Consider the following 12,693-nt stretch of genomic DNA (forward strand, 5'->3'; position numbering starts at 1 on the left):
TTTTTTATTCTGTGCCCCTTGTTTGGTTCCTCCTATAGCTGTGGCTTATTCAGTAAGTGAATGAGACCTTACAGACCTGTGGCTTAGTGATCTAGGGTCTCTTCATGCCCTTCATGGCTGCAGTGTTCTTCTGCAATCATTTGTCTACTACCTCGCCTTCTCACAGCTCAAGCACAGCATAGCTTTTTTATTCTCTGGGCGGCTGCCTATAGAGATACTTTGGATCTGTCTGATCACTGCTCTACTTCACCCACCCAAAGTCAGTAGTCAGGCCTTCCTACCAGATATGGTCTTTTCTTGGCTTCTTTGACATGCACAAAAATAGCCACAATTCAGTTGCTAGCAATCTTTTCAAGCAGACCTAGTGTTCTACGTGCATTACATGTAACTTTAATATGAACAATACTCATGTGGATTTGTGATGTGACTTCTGCCTCTCCAGGGATGCCCAACCCTGATTACTCCTGTGTGCTCCGTGAAGCCCTCAGGTGTACCTGTGCCTAGCTGTTTCACAAATGAGTCATTCTGCAGTGCTGTGGATATTTTCATGTAACTCCTGATCCCCTGACTGATTGGGATCTCCTGGTATTTCTTGAGCCACATGCTGAGCCCTCCATCACACATTCTCAGGCCTTCATGCAGGTAGTTTGTATGTGTGTACGATACTAAAGGCAAAGAAACAAATGTACAGCCTAGGGGGTGACTCTGCTTGTGGCCAAAGCCCCATCTGCTAGAAGCAGCTAATTTTCTTTTACTTGGTGTCCAGGAGTAAGGACCTAAGCCCCCTGCATGGGTATCTTATTTCTCCCCGCCCCCACACACACACCTTTTTTTCTTCACAGGGATAACATCATTTTTTTTTTCTGTTCTTACCTTCTCTGTGGAATAGAGTTGCATAGAGTAGCCACAATCCTCTAACTAGGTTCCCAACCAGTTGTCCTGGCCTCTTCTCTTCTTGGTGTGCTAGCATAGGAGGTAGCTTTCTATTGTGGCACAGCTGCGGGCTCATTTCAGAGCCACTCTTCGTGTGTCCAAAGACAACAGTACAGCTTGGCTCTGCCCTCTTTTTCCTCGTCCTAGAATTTGATTAACCGCAGCAGTGGTTCCTGCTTTATCCATCTGCCCTGTGAGAAGGGAGAGAAGAGATAGCTGCTGCTCCCAGGCACAGTGCTGGATCGAGATTGGGTTCAGGTAAGTGTAACATGCAGGGGCCTGGGGGGGGGATCCTGCAGCACAGAAGGGTTTCTTAAGGATTTTTACTTTAATGCATTCCCTGCATTAGGCCTTTAGATCCTTCTTTTGCATTGGTGACAGTGCAATAATAAACTCCAGCATTGGTGGTAGTGAGTGCATGAATAGCTCCCAGCACTGGTGTCAGTTTAACCCCCTTCCCAAAATGGTGGACCCTGGCAGTGAAATTTAATTCCTCCCTCCCATCCCCCTGCATTGGTGGTCAGTGGAAGTGAAATTTAACCCACCCACACTTTATTGGTGTTCAGTGAATGTTACCCCACCCCCTGCATTGGTAGTCATGGCATTCTCTACCCTCTTCTCCCCGCTGTCTTGTAAGGAGAGTAGTTGGTATTGTACTTTTTATTTTACTGTGGCCTGGTTGTATACATGGCAACAGGGAGCCTCTACTAACGCCATACACTGGCAATTTAATGAACTAACTGCAGGGCAAGGCCTCCACTCTGTTTGCCAGCAGTGTGTTCCACTTTCAGGCAAGCCTTGCAGCAGCCTAGTCTCTGTAGGTGGCATCAGTTGATGGTGTGATACCTGTACTCTATACTGATATTGGGATGCATGGCAGACCTTTCTGATTGGCATTTACATAGGAAACACCGCACTGCTTTTCTTCTGCACATGAGGCAGATCCTTGGGTGTGGGGTGTCTGCTATGGCTGATCTTCTCCTTCTGTGGCAGCATTTCATTTCCTGCATCGCTGCTGGCAAACACTGAGATTTGTGGTTGGTGGTGCTCTATACTTTGGAAACCTCTAGGGCCTGACCCTTTTACTCTTGCTTCCTCCTTCGACAAAGGGGGCAGCTCTTCATAGGTCCACTTTTTTACTCCTAAGTTGACCATGCTGATGCTTGCGGGTTGCAAAGTTTTGCAGATTATGTAATTGTTCCTAGAGGGATGAGGTGTTTCACTCCTTGGTAGACATAGCTTTGGTGCATCCCAGTGGTAAAGACCATATAGATCAATGGTCAATAAATGGCGAACCGGGTGCCAAGAACAGCCCAAGCAGCACTCCCCTCTGGACCACCAGCCCGCCACACTGGAATCACAGATACAGCGGCAACTGATATCATGTGTGCGCCCCCCCTTTTGCAGCTCACTGTCTCTCCGGCTCCTGCTCCCTGCTTGTACACAAGCACATCCTTCAGCAAGGATCCTGGCAAGCTCCTGTTGCCCTCAAAGTAGGGTGTGGTCTTACAAGGGGCACACTGATGGGCACAACATAGAATGTGTCCAGAGTACCCTGTAGAATAGAATGTGCCCATCAGAGTGCCCCTTGGCATAATACATCCCTACTGAAACTCCACACTCTGATGGATCAGATGATTTATGAAAGGGATCAGCATAAATTATTTTTAGTAAACAATGTGTCTTTGAACAAGGGGAGTGTCTTGGCGAGCTCCTGGCTTATTTGGCCCATTTGGACTCCCGCCCACCGGTAGTCATAACATTGTTGCACTCTCCCTCTGCTGGTATTATTACAGACCCAGAGTCTTACCTCTATATTTGCTGCCTTCTTTAAAGATGTTTTTCCTTCCCATGCAAATAATTCACTTCAGGCCCTGTCCAATTACCGAAGAGCAGTCACCTTCCCAAATTTGTCCAGATCACAGGTGGACCTGGTGGAGGCTCCCATTTCAGCCGAGGATATTGTGATTACTATGACCCAGGACAAATGCCCCTGCTATGGCTTTGGGTTCAGACAGCCTGTCCCTTGAATTCTACACTCGCTTTTCTAATACCCTGGTACATCGATTACTTGCCTTGTATCATTACCTTTTTGAAGCAAACACCCTTCCTGATTTTATGCATGAGGGCCTTATAGTTATCATACCAAAGCCAGGGAAGGACCCATTTCGTTGTTACAAACTGATGTCAAATTTTTAGCCAAGGTTCTGGCTATTCACCTCATTCAAATTCCATCTTTCACCCTGACCAAAGGGGCTTTATGCCTGCCAAAAACACTGCCTTTAACACTGGACTCCTGTTTATGAACCTTCGGCTTCGAATGACTGTGTTGGCTCCAGGGTTGTAGTTTCATTGGATGCAGCCAAAGCATTGGACTCAGTAGAATGGCAATACCTATGCTATTGCCTACAATGCTTTGGCCCAAACTTTTAGATGGCTTAATATTCTCTAATGCTCCACGCGCCAATAGCGAATGGGTGGACATCTGAGGCACTCTCCATATCCTGGGGAACACGCCAAGGTTGCCCTCTTTCACCCCTTATATGCACTTGAAGTTGAATCCCTAGATATGCTACTACGATCCAGCCCAGATATAAGGCCCAAATGCAGGATTACTAGTTGAGAAGGTAGGACTATATGCAGATGATGATCTCCTATACCTAGCGGACTCTGGTTCCACATTACTTTCTCCCCAAATGGAACAATTTGGACATTACTCAGGTCTTAAAATTAACTGGGGAAAATCACAAATTCTTCCCATTGATGTATTTCCACCATCAGCTGATCAAGCAGACCTACCTTTTAGCTTGGGTTAAATCCTTCAATTGCCTCGGTATACAGATTTCTAGATTTCTCTCTGATTACCTTGGTTTAAATGTGGAGCCCCTTGTTCCCCTGATGAAAACCAAAACCCAAATATGGGCAAATTTGCCCCTGGGAGTTATGGGCTGGATGGGTCTTGTGAAAATGATTATGCTTTTTTATTCTTTGGCACTCTCCGATCTATATCCCTCTTTGATATTTCAAAATGGATTCTCTTTCAATCGTTTATATGGAGAAGTAGTCGTCATAAACTGTCCTGAAGGGCCTTGAAGAACCTGACCACGTTAGTGGGCACCGATCTCTTCAGCTTAGGTTTATACAATCTAGTGGCTAATTGTTACACTTCTATCATATAGATAAATCTAATAGACAAGGGTATCTCTGGTTTGTAGCCCTTCATATCCAGGTTTTCCACACCCTTTTGTGAAATATTGAGAGGACGAAAAGTTTCTGCTCCTTGCTACAGTCTTCCTTTTCATCACAGACTAATTTAAGATCTAGTTATGTCTAAAAATCCCTGGCTTACCATAGTAATAATCCCTTATATCCTTATAATCCCTTCATGCAAAACATTACATGAACTGTTACAGATCACTGATGCGCAGGTGTGGATTTCAAAAGGTGTTTGTGTTATCTCATGTACTTTAGGGGCGGATCGCTCAAAACTTTCAATCACTTGAAAGCTGAATTTAACTTGCCAAACTAAATGTTTTGATATTTTCAAATACAGCGTGCCCTTCAAACTCAATTTTCTGGCAGTTTTCTGACAGTGTCCGATGGAGTCACTAGAGGTGATATATGGCGATGAACCCCATAAATTGATATCTACTTTTTTACCTTTTGCATACCCTAGCTGGCTCTTAGCATACTCACTCGAATCCAATTGGGAAGTATCATTGAGGAGGAGGACTGGGGTGAAATATTAGATGCATGTAAATGAGTATCCCCTAAGGTAATGGACTGTCTCACACAATTATATATTATTCATAGGTCAAATCTCACACCAATATGCTTGGCTAAATGTTGCCCATCTTGTACTGTAGCTCTTTGTGCCCTAAATGCCTTTAGTCCAGGCAAGTTCAGTCACTTAATCTGGCACTCTTCTCGAAACCAGGGCTTTTGGAAACAAATTGTTCAATTCCTATATGACCACATGCAGGGGTGGACTGACAACTCATGGGGCCCAGGGGCAATAGGGGATCATGGGCCCCTGTGTCCTTGCCCACACTCAAAAAAGCCTATAAAAAAGGTACCAGGGGCATTTCATGGTGCCCCATACTGATCCCGGGCCCTTGGGCAGGGCCCAAGCGCTCGAATGGTCAGTCCACCCCTGACCACATGGGTTATCTACTGCAACTAGACCCTAAGCAATGCCTATTGGGCTTTTTTCCAGAGTTTGACATGGGCAAACATTCTATAACCTTTTTATGTGAAACATTGTGGCCAGAAATTTGATGGCTAAAGGTTAGGTACAAGCTGTGCCTCCCACAATACAAGCTTGGATGTCCTAAGTCAACAACGCCCTGCCTTATTTCATTAGGTTGGATTATTTTAGTATTAGTTTTAGAGATAATTTAAAGGATTTTAGCTGTAGTTTAACAGGCTTTTATTTGCCTAGCTAAGAGCTTACCCACCTTGTTTCCCTGTGAATAATGTACTGCCTTTAGGTGTTTGAGATTTTTCTCCTGTTCTAAGAGCAACAGTTTCAGCTCATTGTGATATTTTTGTAAATCTGCAGTTAATGCAGAAGTAGTATTCTTTTTATTGAGACTCCAGTTGTGTTATACAATTGATTACCAAGTGAATATGCTGTTTTTTGTTTTTTTTCTTTTACCTAGTTGCCACTTGGATCAGGAGGCCTCTCATATATGCTTTATGAGCGCACCACATAGTAGTGAGTGTAGAACTAGGTACCTTATTCAGCAGGAAAAATTATCTAAGTTGAGAAGCGAAACTCTCTCGGTGATGCTGTTGAGTGAACAGAAAGGAGTTATTACACCATAGCACAGGTGGTGTGACATTGTGCTGCTCCTGAACCTCTACGGTTATAGGAGCTTGATCAGACCATGTTATAGTGAGGATATCAGCACTGAACACATTTTGTAATGATTGTAGGTCTGTATATTTTTTTTTTTTAATTTTAAATACTTATTAATTTTTCAGATAAACAAGTTATACAAACACACTCATTAAAACCTTAGCTTATTATCAAAACATTTATTGTTTCCCCCCCCCCCATCCAATATCTGACCCCTTCTGCTCTGCATTTTCCTGTTCATTTCCGGAGATCGTAATCCCTATAAAAGAACTAAATATGTTTCCATATTATTCTGTGTTAATCCCCCATAACTTCTAAGGCTAGCCTTGACTTTTTTAATTCCTTCCATTTGTTCTATCTTGTATGGTGACTCTCCATCTTATCTTCATCAAATGATAAAGTTCCTCCAATTTACATATTTGATCCACCCAGTCCTTGGGTATCAGTCCCTTTGCTGCATTCAAAAAGTACAATAAACCAGATTCTTTGTATTTTTTTAACTGAAAGCTTAGTACTATGAAAAAGGCAAATCTCCGGGTCTACTAGAATATCAACCTCCTGTAATTTTCTAAATCAAGCTTACTATTTTCCCCTAATACTTTTTGTATTTTAGAACACTCCTACCATATTGGATACATTGTGCCTTTACCTCCACATCCACGCCAACATAAACGTGAATTCTCCACTCAATCTATGTGGCACACTCGGTGTGATATACCATCTTGCCAAATACTTATAATTCATTTGTATTTCTTGCATATTTATATTTCCGTGGATTATTCTATACATTTTCCTCTGTTTTCCCGCATCTATTGTAACGCCTATTTCTCTTTCCCATTTTTTCTATATATGGAGGACTTATATCTGCGTTTATTTCAGTGAGAATCTTATATATTTTAGAGGTTCCGTGTTTCCCGTCTTCCCCATCTCCCTAACAAGTGCTCAAAAGGATTCCAATCCTCTTATTCTTAAAGGCTTTGGAAGCTTTCCTATAAAGTGTTTCAATTGAAAAAACCGCCACTCATCCATTCTCGTAAAAACATTTTTTTGCTAATTCCTTAAGTGATCCTATTTCCTCCCCCACCACTATATCCTTTAATTGTGCATCTTCCTTCTTAATCCACTTCCCTGTGATACCTTCTTTACCCGGGGGGAAAAACTCTGTGACCTTTAAGGGCATTAACAATTATTCCCATCCCATCTGTTTGTGTAAAACATCCCAAACCCTTAAAACATTAAATGTGAACAAACTTGTACTGTCTGCTAATCCTTTGTATTGTGGAGGTAATCATACAATTCCACTTAATTTAGTATTACTTAGTATATTTTCTATTTTAACCCAGCTTTTCCCCTCTGCATTATATGTCTAGTCAAAAAGTCTTGCCATTATTACCGAGTTATAATATCTTTTTAAATCTGGGACTCCCAATTCTCCTTTCTCTTTATTTCTACATAAAATTTCCTGGCTTATTCTCGGTTTTTTATTCCTCCAAATGAATCTTATTATTTTTTTTAATTGAACTAAAGTATACTTCTGGTAGTTTAATTGGTGTCATTTGAAATTTATATAATATTTTTGGCACAATCACCATTTTTATCAAATTTCTACGACCTATCCATGATGGGGTTCCCCCTCCTAATTTCCTTAGTTCATCCCTGATCTCATTTAACAGTGGGATATAATTCAATTTATACAAGTTGTTGGAGGATACAGTTCATTTTATTCCTAGATATTTCAATTCTTTTTCTCTCCAAACAAAGGGAAATGCCTCCTGTAACCTATTTTTCTCTCTATTTGGAAGATTTATGTTTAAAATTTCTGTTTTTGTTGGGTTCATTTTTAAATTTGACATCTCCCCATATTCTTTCAGTGATTTCATTAAATTTGGCAATGTTATCCTTGGGTTTCCCACGTAGAACAGCATGTCATCTGCATAAGCTGCCATCTTATGCTCCGTATCTCCTATCCAAATTCCTTTTATATCTATATTATTCCTTATTGTAGCCAAAAGAGACTCCAATGATAAAACATATAGCAATGGAGACAAAGGGCATCCCTGTCTAGTTCCATTCTGCATCCCAAAATACTCTGACAATTCCCCATTAACCGTGATTGCCGCAGAGGGTTGACTATATAATTTCCTTATCCACTCTCATTCTAGGTCCCATCCCCAATACTTCCAATGTACCCAAAAGGTTGTGTACAAAGGAAATTTTACATAGATTAGGAGCTTTGAGATCAACTATGGTATACAGAACATTCAGTTCACATACTAACACTATATACCTGCCATTAATGTCTATAAGCTTATCATGTAAAGTAAATGAGAGAGAATTTTTAATGGCAATAAAGACTCCTTTCTTCTTAGCTTTCACATTAGCTAAAAAAAAATGCAAAAATAAAAAATGTGAACACCTAGGCGGATGAGCCACATGAAAATGTGACTCTTGGACACACAAAATGCCACAAGCAGATTTGTGTGTCATTCCACAGTGCCTTATGTTTGTAAGGACTATTTAATCCTTTGGCGTTTATTGAAAAAAACTTAAGTTATGGTAAAGAACAGCAGATGGACTGATAGCACGGTACCTTCATATAAAGCAGAAGTGGAGCTGTCCGTTTGTGTATGCACTTGGAATCTTCAAAAGGTGAAAAGTAGACATTTGTTAATGAATATTAATTTTGAATGGAGGTGTATAGGCATCAGTAGAAAATTGTCATCGGCTGATGTACCTTAAGTGTGGCTATAAGAAAACAAGTTAGTCAGAAAGTTGAAAAACTGTAACAAATAAGAAACTTGTGTGAACACGCACTTAAGTAGCTTTATGCTACTAGATCGATCAGGGGATCCTCGGAGGAAGTCCTCCACATCTGGCATTAATAGTGCAGTAACTTAATTTCTTTATCAGAAAGAAGAAAAAGACACTAGACATCCAGGATAGTTGAACACTGGTGATATGAATAATGCTGAATAAAGAGTAGGTGTGCGGAATGAAGTTCACCCTTCTTTATCCCAAGAAGATGATCTCTGTGGTGGAGATGCTCTGGGAGAATGCACTCTAGGAGGAGTAGGTTCTTACTCAGGAGGAAGAATTCCCCATATACAAACCAAGCGTAGGCCTTCATTCGCAGGCGAGCTGGTATGTGGGTTTTTTTTTTTTTTTTTTGGTAATAGTTTAGCAGGATATCCCCATCTATAGGTCAGCGCATGGTTGCAAAGGATTTTAATGATGGATTCCATTTTTTATGCCATAATGGTGAATTGCAATAGATCAGCAAAGATAAATATCCACGAATAGGAGTCTGGAAGTGGTGAGTGTTACCTGGACTCCTGCATTAGCTGCTCTTTGACATGGAAAAAATAGATTCTGGCAATCACATCATGTGGTGTTTTTTTTTCTGGTAGATGGGGAGGTTTCGGGAGCCTATGCTCCCTGTCCACAACCAATTCACCTTCTGGAACATGGAGTAGACATGACCTGTTGCACATTTTTTTAACTCAGCAGGTGGCACTGTTTCAGCAACTCCTCTTAGCTTAATATTTCTTTGAACTATCCTCAAGGTCTGCTGTTATCAGTTTTAGCTTCTGCAGCTCCTCCTCATGGTCATTGTGAAAATCTACAAGCTCATTGTGAGCTGTAGCAAAATCCCCCATCTTGTTCTCAACGTGATTCATTCTATCTCCTATATCAGTGATTTCAGACTTCATTTGTGACACAGAGATCATATCCCTGTAAGGTTCCCCTTAGGGACGCCAGCATGTCCTTCAGGGTGGTATACAATATAGGTTGCCCCATGGTAGGATCATTTTCAATGAGATCTGTAAGCTCTCTGGTGTCATCTAAAGATCCAGCAATAAAATCATGCTTACCTGTGTCACACTGAGGTACAGAGAGAGATCTTTTAGGTTTCTGTGGTCTGGTAGAGGGAGAATCTGCACTGCTTGAGCAGAGAGAAGCAGAAGAAAGTACATGCTGCGGGCCCCCATGCTGATTTTGTTTGTGAGCACTGCCAGCTGAAGACACGGGAGCAGGCCGAGACGGTGCCATTTTGAACTGGGGGAGAGCTAACGCTATTTAAGAAGTCCATCAGCTTGTGAGAACCAGACTGCATCTTCCTCTTCCCCATGGCTGCATGCATGGGCTTCTCCTGGGTGCCAGAGAGCTATCTGGTGAGTCACCGCTGCTGTGGGCCACTGTCGGTAGCCTGTATGTGGATCATGCTCCAGGAGCTCTTTCAAACTGCAGCCATCTTCCTCGGCTGCTGGCCACACCCCCACAATGCCCAGCCTTATTAGAAAATTGTTTCATTTAACAAAGGCTGCCCGAACAATTACTATAAGATTTGGGATAGGATTGGGATTTTTTTAATACGGTTTGTATTGCTTTTATACATGTCAATTAAGCTTGTTTTTCTAATTAAACTTTTATCACAAAAGAAACTTACTGTAACTTCTTAGAAATTGTTAGCTCACGTTAGACTTTTATATGTTTGTCACTTGTGTAAAGTCCACCTTTACTAGTCTACCACTACCCTCTCCTGTCATTTCTCCTGTCAAAGGGTGTCATTTGCTCCTATATAGATGGAGAAGCATCCCAAGGCAAGAAATGTTACTGGCCAAATCACCAGATGAAAGTAAAGAAAAAAATTGTCATAAAAAGTCAGTTCACATCACTGCCTGGTTCTGTCTCTAATTAGAACATTTCATCTTTTTCTAGCTCTGCTCATCTAAAGTTTAGTTATCTTGTTTTTGTAATGACAATGAGACAAAAATGTTAAATTGCATCCTAAAAGTATTTTATCATACTATGTTCTAGCATGCTGGGGAGAATAATCAGAATTACTCAAGAGGTGCTGGACTATAGAGAGTGGATAAAAAAGAAATGGGGAACTAAAATAGATTCATCTGAGTATTGCGGTGAGTAAATTTTTCAATATCTGGAGCTGATGCATTTTTCCCCATTTGTATTGGTTTATCAGCATGCCTTGTCTTTTTGCATCCATCATTTTAGCATTTTAGGCCTAATATGACTAGCTATTTCTATGGACTGCACTAGTGCCCTCTTAATGTCTGGGATTATTTCACTCCATTGCTTTCATAGCTAGGAGTGTGCGCTTCAGTTGAAAACCTTACTTTACATTAAATCTTTGTCATCCATAGAGGCTTATTGATTTCAAAGAGACACATTTGGAGAGGATATTTCTGATATCCATCTGAAAAAAACATAGTTGTCTGGCTGTCACTAAAGCAAAACTACCATGCTACCAATTAACACAGCAGCTGAAAGGGTTTGTATACATGCCTTGCCAAAAATTATACCGCAAATGAATTGGGCCTTACACCAACTGTGTGCAATGTATGTGGATGCAGAGCAGTGGTACGGCCAGCTGCCTGTCATGGGGCTGAGATGGAGCTCCTTTTGCAATATTTGTTTGCTTGTTTAGAATTTATTTAGTGCCAACAGTTTGCACATCACTTTGCAACATGAGGGCAGACAGTACAATTACAATTCAATATAGTAGGAAACTGGCCGTGCTCACTAGGGCTTACAATCTAAAAGGGAGGGTCAATTGATACAAAAGGTAATAACTTTGGGGGATGAGCTGATGAAGAAAATAGGGTACAGATAGGTGGGAGCAAGAAAGGCTTGTCTGCAGAGATGAGTTTTCAGGGAGTAGGAGACAGTTGGACAGATTTGGATGGTGAATTCCATAGGATGGGAGAGACTTGGGAGAAGTCCTGGAGGTGAGCATTGGAGGAGGTGACAAGGGAGCTAAAGCAGGTGGTCATGGGAGGAACAGAAAAATGATTTGGTTGGCATTTTGACACGAGGTTGGTGATGTAGCTGGGGTCTGAGTTGTGGATTGCTTTGTAAGTTGTTAGTATTTTTAATTGAATTCGTTGGGAGAGCAGAAGCCAGAGGAGGGATTGGCAGAGAGGAGTAGCAGACACTGGTTGGTAAGGTGGATGAGTCTGGCAGCAGCATTCATGATGGACTGAAGAGGGGACAGCCTTTGTAAAGGTAATACAATGAGAAGGGATTTGCAGTAGTCAAGGCTAGAGATGACCATGGAGTGGACTAAGAGCATAGTGGTGTCAATAGTTAGGAAGTGGCTTATTTTGGAAATGTTGTGTTGGTTGAGGCAGCAAGCTTTGAATTATCCCTTCAGCCCCACCTTCAATCACTGTCCAACTAGCACCTTAGCAGGTTGATACATGTGTCTTCAATCTTGACGGAGAAATCAGGGGAAGGGGCACGCAGCAGAAGAAATATTAGGTTGGTTTTCGATAGACTGAGTTTAAGGAAGTGGTGTGACATCCAGACTGATATGTTCATTAGATTAGTAATGCGTGTGCTGTGGGTTAGAGAGATTTGGGTGTCAGCAGAGAAATGGTAGTGGAAGCCATGGGATGCAATCAACTGACCCAGGGAGGTGGTGTAGATGGAGAATAGGAGAAGCCCAAGAACAGAACCTTGGGGGGACCCCAATGGAGAAAGGGAGAAGAGGAAGATAAGATAATTGACACTGAAGGTGCAGTGAGATTGGTAGGAAGAGAACCAGTGGAGAGCACAGTCATGAAGACGAATGAAGTGGAGGTGTTTTTTTTTTTTTTTTTTTTGGTTTTGTTTTTGTTAGAGGGGGTTGTCCACTGTGTCAAAGGCAACAGAGGTCCAGGAGTGAGTACCAAATAGTGTCCATTGGCTTTAGCTGTTAATTGTTTGTATTAGAAAAGCAGTTTCTTTGGAGTGGTGAGAGTGAAATGCAGACTGAAGAGGATCAAGAAGGCTATTTTCAGTAAGATGGTTTCACAGTCAGTTGTATAGACTAAGCGCTCAAGGACTTTGAAGAAAAAGGGGAGCAAGGAGATGGGGCGTAAGTTAAGGTTGGGGTCCAG

The 12,693-nt window shown here is 41.7% G+C and overlaps 1 protein-coding gene across 1 annotated transcript in view; it reads left to right on the forward strand.

Annotated features, from left to right (window-relative positions):
* TENT4A (terminal nucleotidyltransferase 4A) overlaps positions 1-10,815 on the forward strand; it is a gene marked incomplete at its 5' end in the record, with an annotated part of 219,594 nt that extends 208,779 nt beyond the window's left edge. Inside the window, 2 exons of the mRNA XM_089654514.1 lie at positions 10,613-10,713; positions 10,808-10,815. Of these exons, the coding sequence (XP_089510640.1) occupies positions 10,613-10,713; positions 10,808-10,815 (109 nt within the window). The remainder of the gene's footprint in view (positions 1-10,612; positions 10,714-10,807) is intronic.
* Positions 10,816-12,693: the final 1,878 nt, after the last annotated feature.

This window comes from Staurois parvus, unplaced genomic scaffold (genome assembly GCF_062004578.1).
Source record: "Staurois parvus isolate SC_StPar_1 unplaced genomic scaffold, SC_StPar_1.0 ptg000772l, whole genome shotgun sequence".
Taxonomy (NCBI): domain Eukaryota; kingdom Metazoa; phylum Chordata; class Amphibia; order Anura; family Ranidae; genus Staurois; species Staurois parvus.